Source organism: Elephas maximus, chromosome 8 (assembly GCF_024166365.1).
Source record: "Elephas maximus indicus isolate mEleMax1 chromosome 8, mEleMax1 primary haplotype, whole genome shotgun sequence".
NCBI lineage: Eukaryota > Metazoa > Chordata > Mammalia > Proboscidea > Elephantidae > Elephas > Elephas maximus.
In genome coordinates, this window is record NC_064826.1 from 50,590,532 (window position 1) to 50,616,618 (window position 26,087).

The 26,087-nt window shown below is 35.2% G+C and overlaps 1 protein-coding gene across 1 annotated transcript in view; it reads right to left on the reverse strand.

The window, feature by feature from the left end:
* Positions 1 to 26,087, reverse strand: part of SEMA3C (semaphorin 3C) — a 182,572-nt gene that overhangs the window by 52,531 nt on the left and 103,954 nt on the right. The window contains exons 5-11 of the mRNA XM_049893285.1: positions 20,906 to 21,025; positions 15,136 to 15,226; positions 9,022 to 9,141; positions 7,440 to 7,582; positions 5,881 to 5,995; positions 3,095 to 3,164; positions 1,955 to 2,099 (exon numbers count right to left, since the gene is read on the reverse strand). Of these exons, the coding sequence (XP_049749242.1) occupies positions 1,955 to 2,099; positions 3,095 to 3,164; positions 5,881 to 5,995; positions 7,440 to 7,582; positions 9,022 to 9,141; positions 15,136 to 15,226; positions 20,906 to 21,025 (804 nt within the window). The remainder of the gene's footprint in view (positions 1 to 1,954; positions 2,100 to 3,094; positions 3,165 to 5,880; positions 5,996 to 7,439; positions 7,583 to 9,021; positions 9,142 to 15,135; positions 15,227 to 20,905; positions 21,026 to 26,087) is intronic.

The following is a 26,087-nucleotide window of genomic DNA, read 5'->3' on the forward strand; positions in this document are numbered from 1 at the left end:
ATTTTTTTTAATTTTATTTCTTGGCAATTGGTAAAACATGTAGGCATCTGGCAATGACTGTATTTTATTCTAGTTTCCTTCTTCTTAGCCTTTTTATTAATTTTCATGAAACTTTTCAAAACATGGTACAATGCATTCTTCCTTACTGCAAAAACAGTACTTACAGTCCAAATAAATAAAGCCAAAGATTTTTTTTTTTTTAACCTCAGGAAAATTCCACTACAATGTTTGCTTCATTACTACAAAAGCAATACTTAAGGGTAAAATAAATAAAACTAAAGGAATTTGAATCTCAGGAAAATTACCACTGCTATGTATTCTTTTTTTTTTTTTTAATGTATTCTTCATTATAACAAAAGCAGTACTAACAGCTAAGAAGCAGAAATAGCCGTCCTGAAATACTTGCAGAACTGCTCACAGCAGTGCATTCCACCCGCTACACATGGAAGCAATGACTGGGCCCTAAGATTGAATGCAGGGTAAGAATAACTTATAGGAGTTTGAGTCTCTTGAAAAGTATCACTGCAATACATTATTCCTTGTTGGAAAGGCATTATTTACTGTTCAGAAGCTAGAAAAGAAGGGAACCAGCACACCTGGAAACAATGAATGCCGTAAAGGAGAAAATGGCCACTATGACTGAAGACTGGCAATAGCTTATTCTCTCGATAAGTACATTCTCACGAGAATATAGTAACTAGGAAACACAGCGAGGAAGCTTACCTCATAGACATAAAAGCAAGCCTGTCACAAGTTTAGTTAATCCACACATCTGAGGGCATCACCTAAGACAATGTTCAAGCTACACAAAAATGAGGCTCCCATTCAGGATTTTTGAGTTTCACTTTTCAAATGGCTCCCACCTTGAGGTTAAACTTGTTAAAATCAGGCTACTACCTTTCCAAAGAACTCCGGGGGCATAAAAAGTAGGTGGGATACCGTATTTCCCATGGGTCCGGAAAGGGATAGGGTTTCCCAGGCTGTAATCTTTACGGAAGCAGACTCCAGCACCTTTCTCCCAACAGAGCAGCTGGTGTATTTGAATCACTGGCCTTTAGGTTAGCACTTCACCACCAGGCCTTCTTAACGTACTTGTTAGTACTACCAATACTGCATGACATAAATATATCTGTATGCCTCAAAAACAGTAATTCTAGTTCAGGGAATTTCTAATCATTTAAGCTGCACATAAATGGTTAAATAGTTCTAATTTGCATATTATTTCATAATTTATAAACATTTTATTTAAATTATAACATTTTTGTTGCAATTATTTGCTCACACATACCAAACATTTTCTTTCTTTGATATATACATATAATGCTTAATTTTTAGCTACAAATATCCATTTAAATGTTTCTACATAAAGTATAAGTTATTCTCACACGGTTGTACTTCATTAAGGTAAATGAAATACCTTAATATGGGACATGTAGCAACAGTTTACACTCGGCTGCTAATGTAAAATTTGGTGGTTCAAACCTACCCCCAGGCTCCGTAGAATAAAGGCATGACAATCTGCTTTCATAAAGATTACAGCCAAGAAAACCCTATGGAGCAATTCTACCCTGTAACACATGGGGTTGCCATGAGTTGGATTTGACTGAACGACAATGGGCTTGGTTTTTTGTTTTTAGCAACAAGCATTCAAATTCTTACACTGCCATCTGAAAATTAACAAGTTCCAGGCTATGATTTCTATCTGAATAAAATTAAGAAAATATCGCTGCCCCCTCTAGAGATTGTGTTAGCACTACCACTTAGAAAAAAAATAGAGCATACTGTAACATATATGACATATTGTTAAAATTCAAAATCTGGGAACCCATGAGCTAAAAAACTATAATAACTATATAGTAAGCTTACTTAACAAATATCAACATGATATTCATTTCTTGTTAAATTATACTTCTTCCAAAAGTAAGATAACAAATAAATTTTCCTGGATACTTACAGTCCCAGGGCGAGGATATGGAATTCTGCCCTGATAGGAAATCAGCTGATGATTGGGCCCTTCTTTGTGGGCAAAAGGTCCATTAAACACAGTTTGTATATCAGATAAATGATACACACACACTGCTGATCCTTTAAAAACTGAGCTGAAAGCAGAAAACAGAATGAGATCTATTCTCTTCATTTTCTATACTGAAATACAATTTTAAAATATAGATGCCAAAGTTTGTGATAAAAAGTTGCTATGATTCATTTTGGAAAAGCTGAATATTATGATACATATGGATAAAGTTGGAAAAACTACCATCATTTTGAAATAAGGCACTGATACATAAGGCACTAAAATTTTTAATTTATCCAAGGAGGCAGTAGATAATAATAAATTATAGAAAAGTTCCTTTCAGTGTTTCCAAGAAATAGTCTCTCACTGTTTATCTTAGCCACAACAACAAAACAACTGATGACTGTACTAAATATCCAAATTTGAATTCCAAATCAAGATCTAAATGTTTAGATTTCCATTTTATAGTTAATTGTCTAATGAAAAGGACCTATTATATTCTATATTGGCCAAATCACAGCTGGAATATTTTGCTGAATTCATAGTCAACATTTTTGATGCAAAATTTTTAGACAAGAGTATGCATAGGAAAGGATGAGAATATGGTGAATTGTTCTGAAACATATAATTGGGACTGGGCATCAGAAACCAGAACACATCAAATAGACGAAAGTTTCATACAGAACATGTAAATTGCTTCTGTTTTGTTAGTTTCTAATTAGCCATCATTTTAGATTGCCCCAGAAGAAACAAATATTTTTAATAGAAATATCAATATTTTTATTAGAATGAGTTTTCAAATTATTTCCTTAAAATAAAATATTCTGTACATTTTATTCCTGCATTGTAATTCATAGTTTCCTTTCTTTAAGAAAAACAGCATATAATCACTACAAATACTCTTGTACAAAACTCTTTTGAAAGGTTAGTTCAGCTCAAAAAATCAGGCAAAAGTAAATAAAGGCAAATATATCCCAAATGTTACATAAAATTGAAAGTTGAATAGAAGAATGCATTTGAAATAATTACTAATGTTCAAAAAAGTGTATTAACTCAAAAAATGTAATTGTTTATAATTACCTTGATGTTGTAAAAATGCCATATACTAATGTAGTCCTTGGATTATCAGTTTCCAGCAGAAACACATCCTCTATAAAAGGGAAAATATCATTATGTTAAGGCTTCCAAATCATAATCTACCCTAAAGAAATGACTTCAGCTATGGAAAGTGTTACTTGAAAAGATATTCCTGCAGCATCATTATAATTTCTCAAGGCACATGGTAAAGCAAATGAAATGAAATATTACACAGACACTAAAGAGATATTTATGAAGCCTTAGTAACCACACGGGAACTACACTAATGAAAAGGTACGATAGTGTGTAATATGTACTACCACCATGGAACCTCGAAACTATATACCATAATACGATAAAGATATTAACATGAGTGTTCCTATATTTTCTAAATATCAATTACTGATAATATATTAATTTTTAATTTAAAAATCTGATTTTTTATTTACCTAGGGTTAAAATTTGGGACATGGAAGTAAACTTTTTCACAGCAACTTTTTCTTTATACATCCACTCCTCACGTATCGACATGGTTAGGTTCCAAAGATCAGGTTGTTATTTAAAAATTGGCATTATGTTAAAACGGAGGATGATCACATCAGATCGCAAAATGGTAGATGACTACATCATTACATAACTGCCAAATTACATCATTATATAACTACCAAACCACTGCGAATCATGGCCCAGCCAGGTTGACATATAACCTTAACCATCACAGCCAGTGTTATTCTTGCCTTGCACCTTGACGTTCTTTACTGCCAGACATACATTGTTAATGTACAAAATAGTTGGATAGTAGATTTTTTACTACTGTTGTAAATGCATATTGTTGGATAACAAGATGGTAAGTGAGGAGTAGGTGTATGAAGACTTTTTAGGACGATGGTAGCTTACGGTCAAAATTGTGAGTGAGACTTTTACTTAATCAATAGTTCCTCTAACAACAATAAGTTTAATGAATATTAAGGCAATGACAAAAGTATGGATAGTAAGGTGTAATAACAAATATTAGAACCTAAAAGTAGATTTTTGCTATAAAACCTAAATTAATAATCAATTTTCAGGATTATAAGAAAGGGTCTGGATGTAGTGACAATTTAGCAGTTTCCAGATGAAAAAAAGAAAGCTGTATTTATTTTTAATTAATAATAAACTTGGGACCTCTTAAGTAATAAATTAATAACCACTAGCCTTTCAATATTGCATTGGGCAAATCTGCTGCAAAAGACTTCGTTAAAGTGTTTAAAAGCAAAGAAGTCACTTTGAGGACTAAGGTGCCCCTGGACCAAGCCACAGCATTTTCAATCACCTTTGCATGTGAAAGCTGGCCAACGAATAAATAAAACTGAAGAACTGACGCCTTTGAATTCTGGTTTTCGTGAAGAATATTGAATATACCATAGACTGCCAGAAGAACAAATAAATCTGTTTTGGAAGAAGTACAGCCAGAACGCTTCTTAGAAGCAAGGTTGGTGAGGCTTCATCTCATGTACTCTGGATGTATTATCAAGAGAGACCAGTCCCTGGAGAAGGACATCATGCTTGGTAAGATAGAGGGGTCAGTGAAAAAGAAGAAGACCCTCAACGAGATGGATTGACACATTGGCTGCAACAATGGGCTCAAACATAACAACGATTGTGAGGATGACACAGGACTGGGCAATGTTTCGTTCTGTTGTAGGTAGGGTCGCTATGAGTTGACTGACTAGATGGCACCTAGCAACAAGCCTTCCAACATGTCAGCAAAGGTTCACAATACCAAACTTTCCCTAAACACCAAGAAAGGCTGAACCATTCTAAGTCACTGTAACATAAACATACTTGTAAATGACTTTGGGAAAATAATGGGTGATTAGGCTAAGTCACAAAATGAGGTTCAGAACTATTTCCTTGAAAAGCTGATACAGAAACTTCTGTTTCCATAATCAACGTAATTACGTCTGAGGAGACCAAATACCTACTTCAGTTTTACAACTTTTAAAACCATTAATTTTTCCACATTGTAATATGTTTTTTATTGCTTATCTCATCAGCTACCTTAAGGCCTGAGAATAATCAGTATTTTACATTTTAATGCATTAAGGCAAAGGAAAAATCATTTCTAAGTGTTAATTATTAAATGTGACACTATGATGTATACCAAATTATTCTTATTAAAAAGAGAACTGTTCCTTTTTGGGAAGGAATCACACTGTTAGGCCTTCGTTGGCCTGGAAAAGGCAAGCCTCCTCATTTCATGTGGAGAATACTTAGTCCCAAGGTCACCAAAGCAGAACTAAGATAAGAGCACAGGTTGCATAATTTTTAGTTTGATACTTTTCCATCTAACCTCTATTCTGTCCATTAGGTGCAACAGGAAAATATATAAGTGTATTTTCATACAAACTGATTTCAAATAAGAATATTAGGTCTTCCTCACTACGAGTCAGAATCGACTCAACCGCAATGGGTTTTTTGGGTAATATAGGGGACATACAAATTCATCTACAAAGTCCCAAACATATCATTAGCTATCTATAAACTTTACAAGCATCACACACACACATATTCGTCCATATATCATGACGAATTCAACCAACTACATGTTTCAGCAGTGCGCTCAGCAGCAAAACAGGTAAAAATACTTAATGAAAATTTATGAACAGTATCCAGATCCTTAATTCAAATTGGCACATTATTTATGTTAAAAAATATCTAGTGAAAATGCATCTTCTGATAGTTTGTTGAAATATATAAAATTTACAAGCTCTTTTTCAAAACCATTTTTCAATCTCACATCTATATACCTAATTCATCAAAATGTGTTTCTGGGCCATCTTCATCCATGACTGAGCACACCAGCCTCGCTTTCAAGAACGTGGTCCATTTGTTGACAAGGCTACGGAGTCCACCAGTGTCATTCTGAAACCATTTTGTAAACACAGTCAAATTGATTAAATAAATATTTGTGTATTCCACTGTGCCTCTTATTACTTGGACGTTTGCTATAATGCTGAAGCATGAGAATTTTAATCCCCACATCTATACAACAATGTTTAAAGAATATTTAAGATACATAGTATCATTTTACAAAACAGCTGTAGTTATATTCTTTTATAGTATCAGCTGGAAATGTCTCAAATTAATTTCATAAATATATGTCCTAAAGTTTTCTAATTTTAATCATACGTGATAGAAATATTATGGACAATATACAATTTAATTTGCCTTTTGCTGATTATCTACAACATGAGCATAAATTATTGGATACAGGAAATTCTACTGTGGTCAGGAGAGTGGGTTTGTCCTTACACCAAATGGTCCCCAACAGTTCTCTTTCTTTTATTTCACTGTGTTATCAATTAATCCTCAATATTTCTATCTGGGGAAACCCTGGTGGCATAGTGGTTAAGTGCTATGGCTGCTAATCAAAGGGTCGGCAGTTCAAATCTGCCAGGCACTCTTTGGAAGCTCTATGGGGCAGTTCTACTCTGTCCTATAGGGTTGCTATGAGTCAGAATCGACTCGACAGCACTGGGTTTTGTTTTGGTTTTATTTCTATCTGGATGCTTTAATATACTTATTTCTCTGGCAGGGCTAAGGAAATTCCATTGTGATCATTCACAAATATTCTCTGGGTAAAATATTTATGATTTTTTAAAGCTGCCTAGAAGTTTTTCCTCCTTTCTCCTGGCTTTGCAGCCCTGTCCCAAATGGTTGAGAAGAAACTGACCTCCACAATTAGTGGAATAAGGCAATATATAATGACAAACTATTATAAACAAAAAATGCTTTAAGAAATGCTTTTGCAGAAATTATGGTAATCATAAATAAAGGACAAGACTCCAGTAAAACTCCAGTATAGTAAAACATGGTGACTTCTTTTGAGCTTCTATTTATAATTACTGTTTGTGCACAGAACATTTTTGTTAGCTAATAATTAAAACTGTATTTTAATAAGGCATTTCTTAGTTTTCATTATTGTTAACAGTTCTTCAATAACTGTATTTTATTAAAGTTTATCTGTATTTTATTAACAAAAACATTTTGTTCCTTTCAGTAATATATATTTTAGCTCTTCATTTTAATACCAATGCAATGAAAAAGCAAAAATTGTTCAAAACTATGTATTTGCTTAACACCACAACAGAAATATGTCCTTGAATTATTTTTTTTAACTTAGAGTACACTTATCTCCTATGTTTGATGCAAATAAACATGTATAGAAAATGTCTTCTCTCAATATTTTATTAATTTATAACAGTAGACAGTAAAAGCAGGAAGAGAAACTATAGGAAAAATAAAACATATGTATATAGCTTGAATTGCTTAGTCTTTCTTCAAATTAGAACAACATAATACTTACAGGACATATCCTAGCAATCATAGAATGAATCTGTTTGGTGCTCCTGCTATTGTCAGTCAGTTTCTCTTTGAAGAAGAAGTACACCTTAGCATCATTTGGATCAGTGCCGTCTGGGATGACGTGTGCAGCCACAAACATAGGTTCTGTAAAAAAATATGAAGCCTATATATACTCATGATGAAAGTCCATCTACAGTTCATCCAAGTAGACCACAGGCCACAGGCACATGTCTTTTCCATCTATGATGTAGATAGAGAACAATGCAATGTTCATAGGCAAATATCTAAGGGCAGTAATTGTACACACTGAACCTACCACATTTGGAATGCCAAGCACCACAAAGTATAGCTATAATATAATAGCTTAAACCATTTTTCTCTGTTTTCCATATATTCCGAAAGTGTAGTAATTGTAAAAATTCTTTGTGCATTGATAAGTTTAAAAAAATGGCAAAGCTTTTCTACCAGTGATTTCCCATGGAAGCTGGTGGTCTTTTTATTGGCGGGGGGGGGGGGGGGAAGTTTGTTATTCAAAGTGTGGTTTTCAATCTAGTGCATATAAACTCAAATTCACTGAAGCAGAATGAAGAGTTGGGAGTCCAAGGTCTGAAAAACACATTTTCTTAAAATACAGCATATGAAATGAAGGTGAAAGTTTTTAGGCAAAAAAATTCAGTCATTTGAAGAAATAGAAGGCTTCCTTATTTCAAGAACAAAACAACTTTTAGAACACTATTTCCAGATGTACGAGAGGAATAATTTCAAGAAATAAATGGACAATCAATGCTTTCTTGTGCTGGCCTATCAGTGAAATAAGATGCTTAAATGTGGTGATTCATGCTTAGCTGGGCAATGTTAAGTGAATTGCCAGATTCAGCGTCAGAAATTTTCCCCAAGGTGAAATGTCAATGAAATGTCAAGAATCTTAGTGGTTTCTTCCTCCTCTTAAACTACAGCACTGATTGGAATCATACAGTAAATTCAAATGAGCGCCTTTCATGCTGTGAATTCCATGTGACCCTAAGAATTGGAAACAGTTGAACACTGATAATTATAAAGTTATCATACCTGTGATTGCCATTAAATATTAGTAAAGTTATAGTAAAGTAATATACACTAGTTTTATAATTTATCAAATCCAGACACAAAAAAATAGAGGAGTTTCTGAATATCACCTATTCATTATAGCTAAATGTCAAAAATTTAAGATACTTTTTATATTTGGCATTATTAAAATATTTAAGCAGACTAAGTGTTGCAAAATGCATATTTAATTGTAATGTGTTACAATTAAGCAGCTGTTGGATTTCTTCTCTTTCAAAGTGATGCTTGGGTAGTGGTTAGTGTGATGACTATCACTGGCATTTTATTTACTCATGTATCCTATGAGAATTGTATGATAACAAAATAAAGAGTTGAAATATGAACCAATGGCTATTTAAATTATTTATTTATCTTAAATAGTTTAAATCATGATGTACAGAATTATTATTAATCATGTCACGATCTGGTATTTTTATTTTTTAAACAGTTTTACCTAATTTCAACATGATACTAAAAAAATGCAGACAATGCTGTCTTACCACTTAGCCATTTGGAGTTGTGTTGATCAGTTCTGACCGCATTCCTCTTAGTCAAACTTCGAAAAATAGCAGCATCTGTCCCCATGAAATCTATATACATTCCAGAGAATAGCTCCTCATCTATGAAAAAGTAAAAAATGTCAACACAATCTTCAATGTGTCTTTAAAACTACTGCAGAAATTGAGGAGAGTTTATTTATAGTAGATTAGCACACATATTCTTGAGTCTTTATAATTATTAACTGGTTTCCACAGTCCACCAAAAAAAAAATCACATAAATTTTAACCTATTCTCATTATTGCCTGTACTATCATCACTACATTAAAAAAAATCAAATCCCAAAACAATGTTATTCTATATATACAGGAAAATTCCTCTGTCAGCACTTAGTAGTACTAAATATGATGCTTATGTAGTATCAGAAATGGCAGAAATGATATATGTCTAAAAGATAACAAAATAATTTAGTTATCATAATTTTAAACGCATTTAAAGAACACAATAATAATCAGAAAACTTGATTTAACCAACATACTGAGAATTTGGGTTAAGTGCTTTAGCAGCTCTGAGTTTCAGTGTTCTTTTCTGTAAAATATGCGGATTGAATTAGGATTTCGGGAGGTCTCATCACATATTAAAAGATAGATGATTTTACTGAATAGTCTAAACATAATAGTTTATTATTATTATTCACGACATGGAGGGCACATTAAAATTGTCAAAATGATATTACAAATTAAAGGGTTTAATCACTAAAGGTATATGTTTTGATCTTTTGTGTTCGAAGGTTCCTATTAAGATAAACGAAGTGCTACTTTTTCGACTGGAATTAAACCATTAAAAATAGAAGATAGAGACAAGAAAGAAAATATATTTAAAAACTAAGTCAAAGTGTCATTATTAGTGACAGAATCAAATATTCGAATCTCTGTATACTTAACATTTAGCTTATTTGTTAAGATCCACGTTAATTTTTATCCTAGTAGGAGCAGTAAGCATTCAATTGCTAAGAAGCAATGTAACTTTTGCGTATAAAACAGTAGCTAACTATCTATTTTAAAAGAATCAATTTTATCAGGTCTGGCCTACTGAAGAGCTATGCAGCTGTGTTCTTTGACTGATGTTCTAGGATTACACCCCTGGCTACTTTCAGACTGTGGTCATCTTGCCGGGACTGGGACATTTTGAAGTACTCCAGGCTCACTGTTTAGTAATAAGCAGTACCAGTTGGCCCAGGATAGGATGGAGAATGGAATGTTTCTAATTATGTGCCCACTAGGACATGAACTGAACCCCCATTAGTTAACAAACAGGTATGACCACCATTGTGTCACCCAGCTCTCTTTTCTACTAGGCATACTTAGGAAAAGATTATAAGGAGATAACAAAACTATACAAGAAAGCATTTTTGAGCAGTTTAACTTCCTTGAAATTTGTGAACATTCATGAAGCATAAACACACGTGTAATCTAGCTGTTATATTGATATCACTTTGTAACTAATTATTTCACATTTTTGTTATAGTCTATCACCCATAAAACAGTGGGTTATAAGTGCCTGATGTTTAATAGATTGCTTAGCATAGCTATAAGAATTTTCATATCTGTTTCCAAGAAGAAAAAAACACTCAGGGGTTAGTGTATTGCAGAAAGGGCCAATTCTAATCCTATTGCATACCACTTTATTAGTTATGTCTTAAACATTACAAAAGCCTACATGTCTAATTAGCTTCATTTCCAGTCATAAATTCTCAATAAATTGAATGACAAGTTTTGACATTCCTGCTTTATTTTGAATTAAATATTTAATTAATTTAATTTGAGAAAGAATTATGCTTGAGAGGAGGGCTTTTTTTTTTTTTTTTCCTTCAGAATTTCTTTGCAGAGCTTTATGCAAAGATAAATGGATGCCTTTTAACTTTAATTCAAAAATATTTTGCTTTCCAATTTTACTTCCACTGACCAGAAGAACCTTACGTGGTTTTTGATAAATTCTTTAAGAGACATCATCATCCAATCTTTTTTTTTGTACTGTAACAATGACTAAAAATAGTAAAAGAACAGTACACTTGCACAACGAGTTAGATGCCACAGCTATATTGCGAAATTTAGAATTCCTCTAGGTCTCAGTATTTCTTGGAACTTGCACGGATAGTATTCTATCCAATCTGTGTTACTTAGTCCATTACAAAGAAGGAACAGAAATGATAAGGCCATACTTGGTAAAAGTAAGATGACTACACAGTCTACCGTGCTGAACTACAATGACATCATTGGAGATAATTTTAGAGGAACAATCAATAGGACAAATAAAATGATAAAAACAAATTTATAGAGGTTCCTACCCTCTTTACTTTCAGTTTTTAAAGTAAGCAAGTTATTTAATCACTTCCTATGATAGTACAGATTATAACGTTAATCAAAACCGTAAAAGACAGTACAGGAACATGAGCATAGGAATTGAAGTCTCAGGTCCTCCAAAAATCAGGAGGGCCAACACCTAACTCTCGATTTGTACACAAATTCAGTTCTCTAAGGGCAAAACTATTAAAGGGCATTCACAATTTAAAAAGAAAATTTAAAATGCCTTTCTCTAGTCTTTTTTTATTTTTAACAATATTCAATTAGATAAAGCTCCAATATTACCGTGCCAATTAATTAATCTTTAAAGTTTATTTTTTAATATTTAACTTGAACAAAGTGAAAACTCTTTTTGTATAAACTTAGCTATTTTGATACATATCATACAGTTTCTATAACCCATTAAACCCAATGCTCTGTCAAGTCAATTCCAATTCACAGCAACCTTAAGGGACAGAGTAGAACTACCACACAGGGTTTCCAAGGAGCTGCTGGTGGATTCGAACTACCAGCCTTTTGGTTAGCAGCCAAGCTCTTTATCACTGGGCAAAGTGAATAAAAAGTCCTTCCAAATAAAGAAAAGACTTTCCAACATACTGTTTCTGTTAAATAATATTTGGAAAATTATCTGAACAGACAGTATCAGACATAGCTGGATATGCTGTAGTATCAAAGCTTTCTAACCTTTTGTCCAAATGATACACATTTTTGCTCTGTCCTGCCCAGTTTCAATGACCATATATTTACCATATTCACTGAATATCTTCAAACTTCACAGCGCTGTTGTTGTTGTTGCTAGGTGCCAGCCATTTGGCTCCGACTTACAGCGACCCCACGCACAACAGAACAAAACACAGCCTGATCCTGTGTCATCCTTACAATCATTGCTATGTTTGAGTCCATTTTTGTAGCCACTGTGTCAATCCATCACATGGAAGGTCTTCCTCTTTTTCACTGACCCTCTACTTTACCAAGCATGATATACTTCTCCAGGAACTGGTCACTCCTGATAAAATGTCCAAAGTAAAGGAGTTGAAGTCTCACTATCCTCACTTCTAAGGTGCGCTCTGGCTGTACATCTTTCAACACATATTTGTTCATTCTTCTGGCAGTCCATGGTATATTCAAGATCCTTTGCCAACACCCTAATTCAAAGGCATCAATTCTTCTTCGGTCTTCCTCATGCATTGTGGAGCTTTTGTACACATATGAGGTGACTGAAAATATCATGGCTTGGGTCAAATGCGCTATAGTCCTCAAGGAGACAGCTTTGCTTTTTAACGCTTGAAATAGGTCTTTTGCAGCAGATTTCCCCAGTACAATAAATTGTTTGATTTCCTGACTGCTGCTTCCATGAGCATTGATTGTAGATCCAAGTAAAATGAAATTCTTGACAATTTCAATCTTTTCTCCATTTATCATAATGTTGTTTATTGGTCCATTTGTGAGTATTTTTGTTTTCTTTAAGTTAAAGTGTAATCGGGGTAGATTATCCAATAGGGAAGAAAACCATGGGTGTATTTGTGCTTACTTACTAATCTGTAGTGAACAATTTCACATCAAAGATGTAGTAAAACCCACGTGAAATTGTTCACTACAGATTAGTAAGTAAGCACAAGTAAACCCATGCTTACCCTGCTTACTGGGTCATCCAACCTTGTCAGGGATTGTAAATTTGAAAACAGGCTTTGATTCTGTAGGAAGGTGCTGTGGCGTTGGGAGAGACAACTGCCAACCATACCTAGAAGCAGAATCTGTGATGTGGAAAAATTTGGAATTGTTCACTACAGATAATCTGCTAAACAAGGTAAACACCGTGTTTACCTTATTTCCTGGATAATCTGCCCCTCGGTGTAATCCACACTGATGGTTGTAGTCTTTGATCTTCATCAGTAAGTGCTTCAAGTTCTTTTAGCTTTCAGCAAGCAAGGTTGTGTCATCTGCATATCAGAGGTTGTTAATGAGTCCAGCTACTCGGATTATTTGCTCAGCATACAAATTGAATAAGTATGGTGAAAGCACACAATCCCGAAACACATCTTTCCTGATTTTAAACCACACAGTATCCCCTTATTTTATTCAAATAACTGCTTCTTGGTCTGTGTACAGGCTAGTTCCATGAGCACAATTTAGTGTTTGGGAATTTCCATTGTTGCCAATGTTATCCATTACTTGTTATGATCCACACAGTTGAATGCCTTTTCCTAGTCAATAAAACACAAGTAAACATCTTTCTGGTATTTTCTGCTTTCAGCCAAGATCCATCCGACATCAGCAATGCTATCTTTCATTCCGCATCCTCTTCTGAATCTGGCTTGAATTTCTGGCAGTTCCCTGTTGATGTACTGCTGCAACTGCTTTTGAATGATCTTCAGCAAAATTTTACTTGTGTGTCATATTAATGACATTGTTAGACACTTTCCACATTCTGTTGGGTCATCTTGCTTTGGAATGTGAATATGAATCTCTTCCAGTTGATTGGCCAGGCAGCTGTCTTCCATATCTCTGGGCATAAACAAGTGAGCACCTCCAGCGATGCATCCATTTGTTGAAACATCTCAATTGGTATTCCGTCAGTTTCTGGAGCCTTGTTTTTTTGTCAATGCCTTCAGTGCAGCTTGGACTTCTTCCTTCAGTGCCATTGGTTCTTGATCATATGCTACCTCCTAAAATGGTTAAGTATTTACCAGTTCTTTTTGGTACAGTGACTCTGTATTCCTTTCATCTTCTTTTGATGCTTCCTGCATCACTCAATTGTTTGCCCATAGAAACCTTCAATATTGCAGTTTGAGGCTGATTTTTTTCTTTAGTTCTTTCAGTTTGAGAAATGCTGAATGTGTTCTCTTTTTTTGGTTTTCTAACTCCAAGTGTGTGCACATTTCATTATGATACTTTACTTCGTCTTCTCGGCATACCTGTTGATTTATTTTCCAGATGTGAGGAAGATGGGTTCACTTTAAATGCTTTACAAGAGGATTTTGAACAAAATAATTAATTTTTCACCTTTTCTATTGGCAAAGAATGAAACTCTACTACTGGCATAGAGAAAGTGAAGAGGAAAAGCATCTTCAATACATTCAACATCCTGAAATCCAAAATTCACTGTGACAGTCAATTCATGTTAACCCAGACATTTTCTAAGTGTCTTAATTAAACAGAAGAGAATGTTTTTGATGTGAACCATTAAAACGTATCTGATGCTTGAGGTTTAAAAACATACTGATTTGTTCATGTATGTATCAGCAAGCAATTGGGCCTGCCACTTAAATGACATTTTATGGAAAATGAGACGAAAAGGTGGTTTTAACCCCACCTCCTTTTTAGCGTAGCAACTTCTAGGCAATTCACAGAGAATGTACTTGGTTACTAGATGCACTTTGTTCTCCTTTCATTCAGAAGAAATACCATTTAATAATTTGTAAAAGATTACTAAAACATGAGGAAAATTTGGTATAGTTTATGGTAGGAAAAAATTAAGAAATGCACTGAAAAAACTTTATTATATATACATACACACTTTTTGTCAATGGCTGACTTGCTCTAGGAATGACAGCACTGTCATATTAGATGAGAAATTACATGCTTTTTTATTTAATCAGAAATGTTCTTAGAGAGGATGCATGAAACCACTTCTCAGCTCACACCTCCTTTCTATTATTTTATTCATATAGTATTCATGCAGCTATCCAAGATGTTGTACTGTGTCGTGAATTTTCTTTTTGCCCACCACCACCTCTTTTATTTTGCACTTACTGATCATAACAGACACTGTGTTCACGTTGGGGTTGAAAGAGCAACGTCCTTTTCCAGATTCGCACTTGGAGTCAATCGTAAAAACTTGGTCCTTTATTGGAGATAAAATTGAAAATGTAGTAACAGTAAGTAACTTAATACTTAGTTAAACAATTGTTATTTAGTAAAACAAATCATCTTCAAAAATAATATGTCTTCTACTTGGATGTTTATGACTTCCAAATTGCTGTATTAAGATGTATGTGGCATATCACAAGAATCCATCTGTACACTTATAAGCAAAACTGAGGACTGGTTCTTATTCCATTACAATCCCCACAGGGCTACCCAACACAGAGTTCTCACATCAACAGCAGGAAAAATCACTTGAAAGTTAAGAATCACTAGAAACCTGAACACAATGTACTGAACATTGCAAAAGAAGAAAACTGTCCACAGAAGAAATGATAATATTTCCAAAACACTTAAGACTTTTTTTAAGTGAGATTTTATGCTACCACTTCATTTTGTTACATAAAGCATTTTACAAAGTAATAATTTAGATAAAATTGTGTCATTTACTCTTTCATTCATTTATTCAACAAAAATTTCTTGAGATCTTTTTATTATGTGTATGATGGTGAAAGCACAGCAGTTAAAGCACTAGGCTGCTAACCGAAAGGCTGGCAGTTGGAACTTACCAGCTGCTCCGTGGGAGAAGGATGAGGCAGTCTACTTCCGTAAAAATTTACAGCCTTGGAAGCCCTGTGGGGCGGTTCTACTCTCTCCTATAGGGTCCCTATGAGTCAGAATCAGCTCAACGTCAGCAGGTTTGGGTTTTCTTTTTTTTTTTTAAAGTTTATTATGGGCCAGGCATAATGATGCATTGCGTTGGGCAAATCTGCTGCAAAAGACCTCTTTAAAGTGTTGAAAAACAAAGATGTCACCTTGAAGACTAAGGTGCGCCTGACCCAGGCCACGGTATTATCAATTGAATCATATGCATGCAAAAACTGGACGTGAATAAGGAAGACTAAAGAAGAATCGACATCCTTGAGTTGTGGTGTTGGTGAAGAATACTGAATACACCATGGACTGCCAAAAGAACAGACAAATCTGTCTTGGAAGAAGTAAAACCAGAATGCTACTTAGAAGCAAGGATGGCGAGACTACATCTCACATACTTTAGACATGTTGTATGGAAGGATCAGTCACTGGAGAAGGACATCAAGCTTGGTAAAGCTCAGGGTCAGTGAAAAAGAGGATGATCTTAAACAAGATAGACTGACAGAGTGGCTGAAACAATGGGCTCAAGTGATTTTGAGAATGGTGCTGGCACCACTTCGTTCTGTCATACTTAGGGTTGCTATGAGTCAGAACCAACTTGACGGCACCTAACAACAATAACATGGGCCAGGCACTCACTAGACACTGAGGATAAAGCAAACAAAACAGACAAAAGTGTTTGTCTTCAAGTAATTTATAATCCAATGGGGAAGACTGAAAATAAAGAGAATAAATAAATATAATGTGGAGTGTATTGTAGGTCTCTGGGTAGCTCACGTGATTATTGATAGGCTGCTAATCTAGAGGTTTGCAGTTCAAACCCATCTAGTGACTCCATGAAAAAAAAGCCTTGGTGAACCACTTCCATAAAAATTACAGCCAAGAAAACCTTATGGAGCAGTTCTACTTCAGAATACATGGGGTCATCATGAGTCGGTATTGACTCCATGGCAATAGGTTGGGTTTGGTATGTGGAGTGTATTAGATCATGCTCAGTGCTAAAGACAAAAACTAAAGCAGGAAAGGGAATTGGGCAGATCAGGGATTGGGGGCCATGAGTTCAATTTGGTAGATGGTGGTCAGGGTAGTCCTCTGAAAGGGGGCAATTAGTCGGTATAAATATTTATATTTTTCTAATATAAAGTTATTACATGTTCCTACTAAAATTCGAAGAGAAAAATAATAACTTTCGTAGACTGGATAAAATGATTAAAAAAAAAAAAACATTAAGTCTTACTCATAATGACCCTACAGGACAGAGTAGAGCTGCCCAATAGGGCTTCCAAGGCTGTAATCTTTACAGAAGCAGACTGCCACATATTTCTCCCATGGAGCAGCTGGTGAATTCAAACCACTGACCTTTCCATTAGCAACTGAGTGTTTAACCACTGTGCCACCAGGGCTCCTTGATCAGATGATACAAACCCATTACCATCGAGTCAATGTTGACTCACAGGGACCCTATTGGACAAAGTAGAACTGTCTCATAAGGTTTCCAAGGAGCAGCTGGTGGATTCGAACTGCCAACCTTTTGATCAGCGGCCGAGTTCTTAACCACCATGCCACCAGGGCTCCTGATCAGTTGATAAAAAGAAATCCAAACCAAACCTGTTGCTGTTGAGTTGATTTCAGCTCATAGAGGAACTTAATTATCAAGCTAAGGCTTTTGACAATTATCTTGAAAGAAATGTGTACCCCTTAATACTTTGGCATGGAAACGAAAAGATCAAAACTTGATTTGAGAAGACTGGACTTTACCTTGTGCTTTAGGTAGTTTGGGAAAGGCCTACTAGTTTTGACATGATTTTATTTCTACTTCTATCTGTATTGAAAAAATAAATATTCATGGATTGGATCAATAAAATAAAGATAAAAGACCAGAAAGAGAAGTAGGTTATGGAAAATTAGGAAAGAAGGCATAGTAAGATGTCCCATGATCACAGACACCAATAAAGGTATCAAAAAAATACAGAGTATTTCCAACAGAGGTTAAGGCTATAGATTGGCCTAGGAGAAGAGACATTGATTGAGGAAGTCAATTTAGTCTTGAAAGAATCTTGGTCATTAATCAGTTTTCGTTAATGCGTGGGAGTAAAAGTCTAGAAAGGTTTAACAAAGACATGGGGAACAAAACATAAAAGCAGAGAATATAGTCTACTAGTCTGAGACATTTTGTAGTAAAGTAAAAGAGAGAAAATGGAGAATTGAAAAAACTGATAATGATTTTAAGGAAAGAAAATGTATTTTTAAGGGTTAGGGACTTAAACGAAATTCAACTATTGGAACAAATGTTATGGAGGTATCTGATAAAATCAAACGCAAATGAGATGCGTCCAAGAATTTGCAGCAAACTTCACATCTATTGTTTATTAGTTTGATGTCATGATTTTTTTGCTGTTGTTCCTTTACTTTTTTCTAGGGACAGAAGACAGGTAATAGAGATTGTAGGTAGAAGAGAAGTATGGTTAGGAATTGATGTGCCAAGGGATTCTTCGCTCTTTTGGATGATTACTATTGAAATGCTATAGGAAGGGTTTGAATTAGTCTCACAAAATAACACAAAGGTCATAGGGTCTAATGCAAGCGTGTGATGCTTCAAAAGTGAAAGAGGACCATAAACTATGCTCTAAGATCCAATGAACTCCAATGAAGATAGGCAGATGAAGGGTGTTGGATTGTTTCTCAGATAAAATTGAATAACTAATGAGTGAGCTAAGTTAAGCTGGTTCATTTTTGAATTGGCTTCAAATAGACAAAAATGTTATATAGTGTTAGCAATGAAGAATAATAATTCTCTCAAAATCCAATTTCTTGCCTCATAATGTGGTCATTTTATGCCAGGGGATCTTTTACCCGAAACTAAAGGAAAATAAACACATACATAAACATTAAACCAAAAAACCAAACCCGTTGCCCTCGAGTCGATTCTGACTCATAGCAACCCTACAGGGCACAGTAGAACTGCCCCATATGGTTTCCAAGGCTATAAACCTGTAAAGAAGCAGACTGCCACGTATTTCTCCCTCAGAGTGGCTGCTGGGTTCGAACCGCTGAACTTTAGGTTAGCAGCCGATTGCTTAACCACTGCGCCACCAGGGTTCCTCAGCTAAACATTAGATGTTGATAAAACTGTACAGGTCTATTTTTACATATTGTTTTATTCACTACAGATATAAAAGTAATCTTACGGTGAAACCTTTTGACTATATATAAAATACATAGTTTAAAAAATCATAACCCTTTTTATTTCAAAATTGGCTCTTAAGATGTTCGCATATTATTTAAATAGACTATACAAATTAGTGGAAATGCTTCCCTTTTGAAACATAGCTTGTGAAATGAGACTAAAGTAGCTCGTATTTACTGAAGTGATTAAAAGAAGTATTCCGTGCTGGCGCGCCAAAGGAAATTATTTTTTGAGCAGACTTTCCAAGTAAACCTTGAAGTACAGTGCAGGCAATTTGTACGTGGGAAAATGATTTTATTTGAAACCTGCACTTAGAAAACTGCTCTGCTATTGTTTACCTGCATGGTGACTACACAGCCTTCAGTGGCGTGTCCAACAGACTGCAAATGTCTGAGGCAGCCGTTTATTTAATCAATTGATCACAGGCATGTGGTTCTAATGACAAGCTCAATACAGTGAACTGTTTTCTTCCAAGCAGCATAGCTGAACTTTTCCTTTAAGAGTTTTAATATTTTATATCATCTTGAACCACATTTGGAAATGACTCCATTTGGGGTTAAATTGTTATCACTCAGTTTTTTTTTACATAACTTTTAATTCACTGAAAGTTATACATGTGCAAATTATATGTCTGAAAAAAAAGAAATTTAATCATAAAAGAATATAGAAAGAATCATTGTTCAATTACATCAGTTCTAAAGTAGATTAATTCTTGTTAAAAGGTAAGTAAACTTTATAGGGCGTATCAGTAGCTGTATTTAATCCTTTCCACAGTTCTGCTCTTTAAAATTGAATTAGGACATTCTTTAACAATTGGACTTTCTAGAATTTAGTTGCATAATGAAACCAAATTAAGATAATTCAAAAGAATTCAGTTGAAAAATAACTGTATTAAGTAAAACAACATGTTTGTCTGAAAGAGTGTGGGAAAACTTTCTTGGTCTATTCAGTTTCCTTTGTCAACAGGTATGGACCGGGAAAAATACAACTTAAATATCACAGGAGAAGTTCAACCACCCTTATATTTGGTTACACAAGAGCTATGTATTTGACTAAAAAAACCAAGCCCACTGTAATAGAATGGAACTGCCCCATAGGGTTTCCAAGTCTGTAATCCGTATTTTTTAATCTGTATGGAAGCAGACTGCCATATTTTTCTCAGAGCAGCTGGTGGGTTCAACCCCCCACCTTTTGGTTAGCAGCTGAGCGCTTATGACTGCACCACTAAGGCTCATTTTATATGTGACTAGCTTCTAGCAAATGCTTTGATTCAGAGCTCCCCATGTCATTTTAACCAATGTAAGAACAAAGCTAGCATGACCTGGTATAGGTTGGTCTAAAACAGAAGGATGATTAATTAATTACACCAAATTTCTTCTCACAGAGGAACTTAGCATCCTCCTTCATACGCATCTTAGAGTTGTGTAGCTCATAAAGTCTTATCGAATTTGAGAAATAAGTAAGAAATTAATTAAAATAGATTTGAGAAAGTATATTTATACAAAAATATTTGTGTGTTTTGAAGCAAATATCAATGCTTTCTGCTCGATGTAATTATGAAATTGTGACATTTTTCTTTCCTATATTTTTTATAGCTTTTCCATTCAGAAATCTCTCTCTCTCTCTCTTTTTTTTTTTTTTTTAAATTGGAGACAAACAGCTATACCTCCAGTAACTTAACAGACAGGAACCAAATGTAACACAATTGTGCTTAAAGGACTTGAAAATATTTTTATGGGTAATGGTTATATTTTTAAGTATTTAAAATAGAGTTTCAAAAGATCTTTGACATTAATACCAAAACTAAAAATCACTTACCTCTGATCTCCTCCCTCTGTTCAAATACGTACAGACCGGACTGAAAGCACCACTTCCGCAAACATACAAATGAGTGCGGTTGAAAGCCTGAATCACGCGGACAAAGTTCCCACAGCCATGCTGAGAGAGTAGAAGAACAATTGGTTAATAACTCAATGACTTGTATTGCTATTTCTACTAGTTAAAACTTAAGATTTTGGGTGATAGGCAACAATAAAGTAACACAATATCCTAATATACAATCCTGTATCTTTGAGAAATTAAGGGTATACCTCATAAAGTTAGAGAATACACATCCAACTTATGGAAATACCAAAGCAAAGATTAAAATTTGGTGCTACTTAAAAAAAAGAATGGCATCAGCAGTAGTCACAAGAATCTTACAGAAACAGTCACTCAACAAATGTTTGTATCCACTATATGCCAGGCGATCGTCTAGCCCCTGAGGTATCCTTGGTGAATAAAACAGGCAACAATCTCTACTCTTGTGGAACTTGATTGAGCAGTTTTCATGCATACCCTTGTTTTGCTATTTCTACTTAAATCTAGTAATTCTAATATTACATTTGAACATGCTCTCATTGTAATATAAATATTATCCAGCAATGCTTTGCTATACATTTTCTTTTCTTATATAACTTTTTTTTTTTCCTAAATAAGTAACCAAGCTGGAACTTGAACCATGGCTATGCCATCATCTAGCTTTTCTGTAGGAAGGAGCTGGTAAGCAATGAGACAGATTCCCACACTACCTGTTGCATGGTGCCCACAAGAAAATAAAAGGAACAACAAATCAGTTGAGTTAATTATTAGAAATCATTATCTAGCTTCTTTCCAGGTCCATTGAGCCTGCCTTTAATTCTGTCCATATTATTTCTGACCTGGATCATTGTAATTGTGTCAGTTCCAAACAGCAAATATTTACTGAGCTCACATTCAATGCAAGGCACCGTGCATGGTGTTAGAAACACTGGCATGAATAGGTTCAATTGCTGCTTTCAAAAAAGGGAGGACATGATATATCAGGCTGTAGTAGGTGCTATATTAGAGCTGTATTTAAAAAGAAGTGGTATAGAAAGAAAGAAGAGATATTAAGTAATGCTGAACTGTGCATGAAGGTTTGAAAGAAGGTGTCATTTGAACTCAGTCTTGCAGAATAAGCTAGAGATTTTGACAGGCAAGAGGCAAAGGAAAGAATTTACAACAGAAGCCAGCATGAGCAAACACAACAGAGGCATGAGAATGCAGGGAGCACTTGTGGAATAATGCCTGCCATGGATAGAGGATTGCTGTGAGATGATACCAGAGAGGCATCTAGAGTTGGTCTGTCATCATGCTGTACTCTGCAGATGGACAGTAGAGAGAAGATTAGAGCATACAGATCTCAGAGCCAAATGACCTGGGTTCAAAACCTGGATCCACCTTTTATTAGTTGTCTGGTCTTGAGACAGTTCCAACTCCGTGACACGGACAGGGCATTTTTTCTACACGGAATTTAGCACAGGTCCCGACTATAGTTGATGTCTATAAATGTTTGAGGGAATAAAAGGAAACCCTCGTGGCGCAGCGGTTAAGTGATACGGCTGCTAACCAAAGGGTTAGCAGTTCAAATCCTCCAGGCGCTCCTTGGAAACTCTATGGGGCAGTTCTACTCTGTCCTATAGGGTCGCTATGAGTCGGAATCGACTTGATGGCATTGGGTTTGGTTTGGTTTAGTGGTAGAAACTCCAGTATAAAGAAATACTCTTTCAAAAGTATTTTCTGGTACAATGCTAAGTAAAAAATCGGGCTGCAAATATTATGTAGAATATAATAACATTTTATTTTATATATATGTTGTGTGCTGTCGAGTCAATTCTGACTCATACATATCTATATAATAAAATGCTGGAAAGATATATCCTAAATTAAGAGTGATTATCTTTGGGTAGTACAATTATTTTATTTACTTAATAGTTACAAAGCATTTACTCTGTGCTATGTACTGTTCAGGAAACTCTAGTGGCGTAGTGGTTAAGAGCTAGATCTTAGAAGTGATTTGCATAACGTAAACCTCTATACAAAGATAAAGAAGCCCTGGTGGCAGGACAGAGTCCTGGTGGCACCGTGGTTAAGAGTTCGGCTGCTAGCCAAAACGTCGGCAGTTCAAATCCACCAGGCACTCCTTGGAAACCCCATGGGGCAGTTCTACTCTGTCCTTAGGGTCACTATGAGTTGGAATCGACTGGACAGAAATGGGCTTGTTTTTTTTTGTTTTTGGTAGGTACTGTTTGAAGCACTCTGCAAATATTAACTCATTAGCCCTCTTAACAACATAATAAGGTAGGTCCTATGAGTATGCCCATTTCACCAATAAGAAAACTGAGGCACAAAGAGTCCTCAGGGTCACAAAGCTAATAAATACTTGTTTTCTGTTGCTTTATAGATGCCTTTCTAGGCTTTGTAAAATTTCTGCATTGAATATGTATTAGTTTTATAATTTATAAACAGACTGAAAAAATACTTGGAGCACAAGCAAATAAAGCTTCAAAATCTTTGACACTTCAAGGTCCACACTATGCAATGGAAAAAAAATACCCACCAGCCGCTCCATGGAAGACGGGGCAGTCTGCTTCGATAGATTTACAGCCTTGGAAACCCTGTGGGGCAGTTTTCCTCTGTCCTAAACCCTGGTGGCGTAGTGGTTAAGTGCTATGGCGGTTAACCAAGAGGTTGGCAGTTCAAATCTGCCAGGCGCTCCTTGGGAACTCTATGGGGCAGTTCTACTCTGTCCTGTGCAGTCGCTATGAGTCAGAATGGACATGACAGCAGTGGATTTTTGGGCAGGGTAGGTATGAGTCAGAATGGACTCCACGGAAATGGGGTTGGTTTGGTTTGTTGGTTTCACTTAGTATATTCCTTTTTTTTTGTCTTAGTCTATATCTCTTTTGTCTGGGAGTAAATCAAAGTATTTTGATAAAGTTAATATAATTAACTAAAGAAAATATAATTTCCGGTAGTTTAAGATTATCTGGCTACAGGAATAATAAAACTGATATTCTACAATTAATTAATGAATTTTGACACAATGTGTTTGTTTTATATATATGTGTGTGTGTATATGTATATTATATATATATATATTCCCGCTTAATTTTTCAATGATCATTTACAGTGTTTAAGGAGCCTTTTTTTGGGTGGTGCAGTGGTTAAATTGCTTGGCTGCTAACTAAAAGATCAGCACTTTGAACCCACCATCCCCTCCATGGGAGACAGATGTGGCAGTCTGCTTCCCTAAGGATTTATAACCTTGGAAACCCTATGAGGCAGTTTTACTCTGTCCTATATAGGGTCGCTCTGAGTCAGAATCAACTCCACAGCAATGGGTTTAGTCTGGTTTGTTGGTTTTACTTAGTGTATTCATTAACCTCTACCTACTTGGATATATGTTTGCCAGCATGTGCTATTGTTTAAGCTCAATTTATTTAGAGTATGAATAAAATATTAACATTTAGAAATAAATGAAGCATGTAGGAGTGTGAAGCCATAGAGGCAGGGAGGGAATCGGAGGTGGGTTATATATCTTTATTTGAGGCAGAAAATTAGTTATATTCCTACCATGATAATGAATTTTCTTTACCAGCCTTAGTTTATTATAGTATTATGGTATGTTATTATCTGGGATCAAATTTCAAATTCTACTGAATTATGTTCTCAATTAAATGTTTTCCCTTTCAATAATTCTAATTAAAACCTCATTTAAAAAATCTATAAAATTGAGATGTTTAATTCTATGTTTTTTCTTCAATTATTATACCAGTATACATTTTATTGGTTACTGCTTTATGTTTTACTTAGTGAAGATTATTAATATAATATTTGAAAGAAGAATTTTTAAAAATTTATACAAAATATACTGCTAATATCTTTGCGTAATGATTTTATTAATCTAAAATATTAATAAACTCATCATCCACACTGTCCTACCCCCAGGCTGTGACACACACTTGGAGCAGATACCCATACTTTCTTCCTTCCAACTCCATTTATTTAGATCTGGTTTATTCAATCAAGAAATTTTATTACGCACCTACTATTGCAATGTACAGAACTGTGCATGAGGACAGTGACACCACACAGAGTTAACAGTCAATGAAGGGAGATGTACAATTAACAAAGCAATGAAATTCTCCGAAATAAGCACTAGAGCATTTCAGGTGCACAAAGAGGAAGGGGCATTAGCCAATTCCCAGGTGGGGAGAGCAGGTTCTCCAGAGAAGTGGCACCTGCACTGGGACTTGAAAGGATAAGTAGACATTTCCCAGGCTAAAAAAGTAGGAAGATAATTGAAAGAGAAGAGAACTCTATGTAGCACGTGCCAAAAGTTGAAAAAGGGAAAATGTATACAACTTATCTGGATTTCAATGGCACTGAAATAAAATAAGGCAGAAGTTTAACATAAGGCCGAATGTCAGCTATATTTTCCCATAATTTTTTCACGTCCAAATATCATTCAGGGATACCTTCAACTTCTGCCAACTGCTATACTGAAGGGAGATAGCTACTGCAGGACTCTGGACTACATATTTTTACGTCTCTATTGGACAAGCTTGCTTTTTCCAGCCGACATTGTTCTGTCCTGGAAAATAACAGTCAAAGTAATCTTTGCAAATACCTGTTGTGTCTATGTAAGTAAAGAGAATATGTGAGGAATCTATCATGTCATAAATGCAAGAAACTTACAGAGTAAGTGCCTTTTGATCAGGATGCAGAAAGAAGACCAGTGCAGTTTTAGCTAAGCTACCTACCCTCTTAGTGGTTCTGTTTCTTCATCTTAAAAAAGTGAATGATGACAATAATGTCCAACTTGTAGCATCATTATGAAGATTAAAATAGAGCACTTAGAACAGTGCCTCACCTGTTCCATTAACTGTTGGCTACTATTAGTTGATAATAGTTGCATGTCTGTCTCATCATCCTTTCTGTTGTTAGGTGCAGTTGAGTCAGTTCTGACTCATAGAGACCCTACGAACAACAGAACAGAACACTACCCAGTCCTGCACCATCCTCACAATCATTGTTATGTTTGAGCCCATTGTTTTAACCACTGTGTCAATCCATCTCATTGAGGGCCTTCCTCTTTTTCACTGACACTTTACTTTACCAAGCATGATGTCCTTCTTCAGGGCCTAGTCCCACCTGA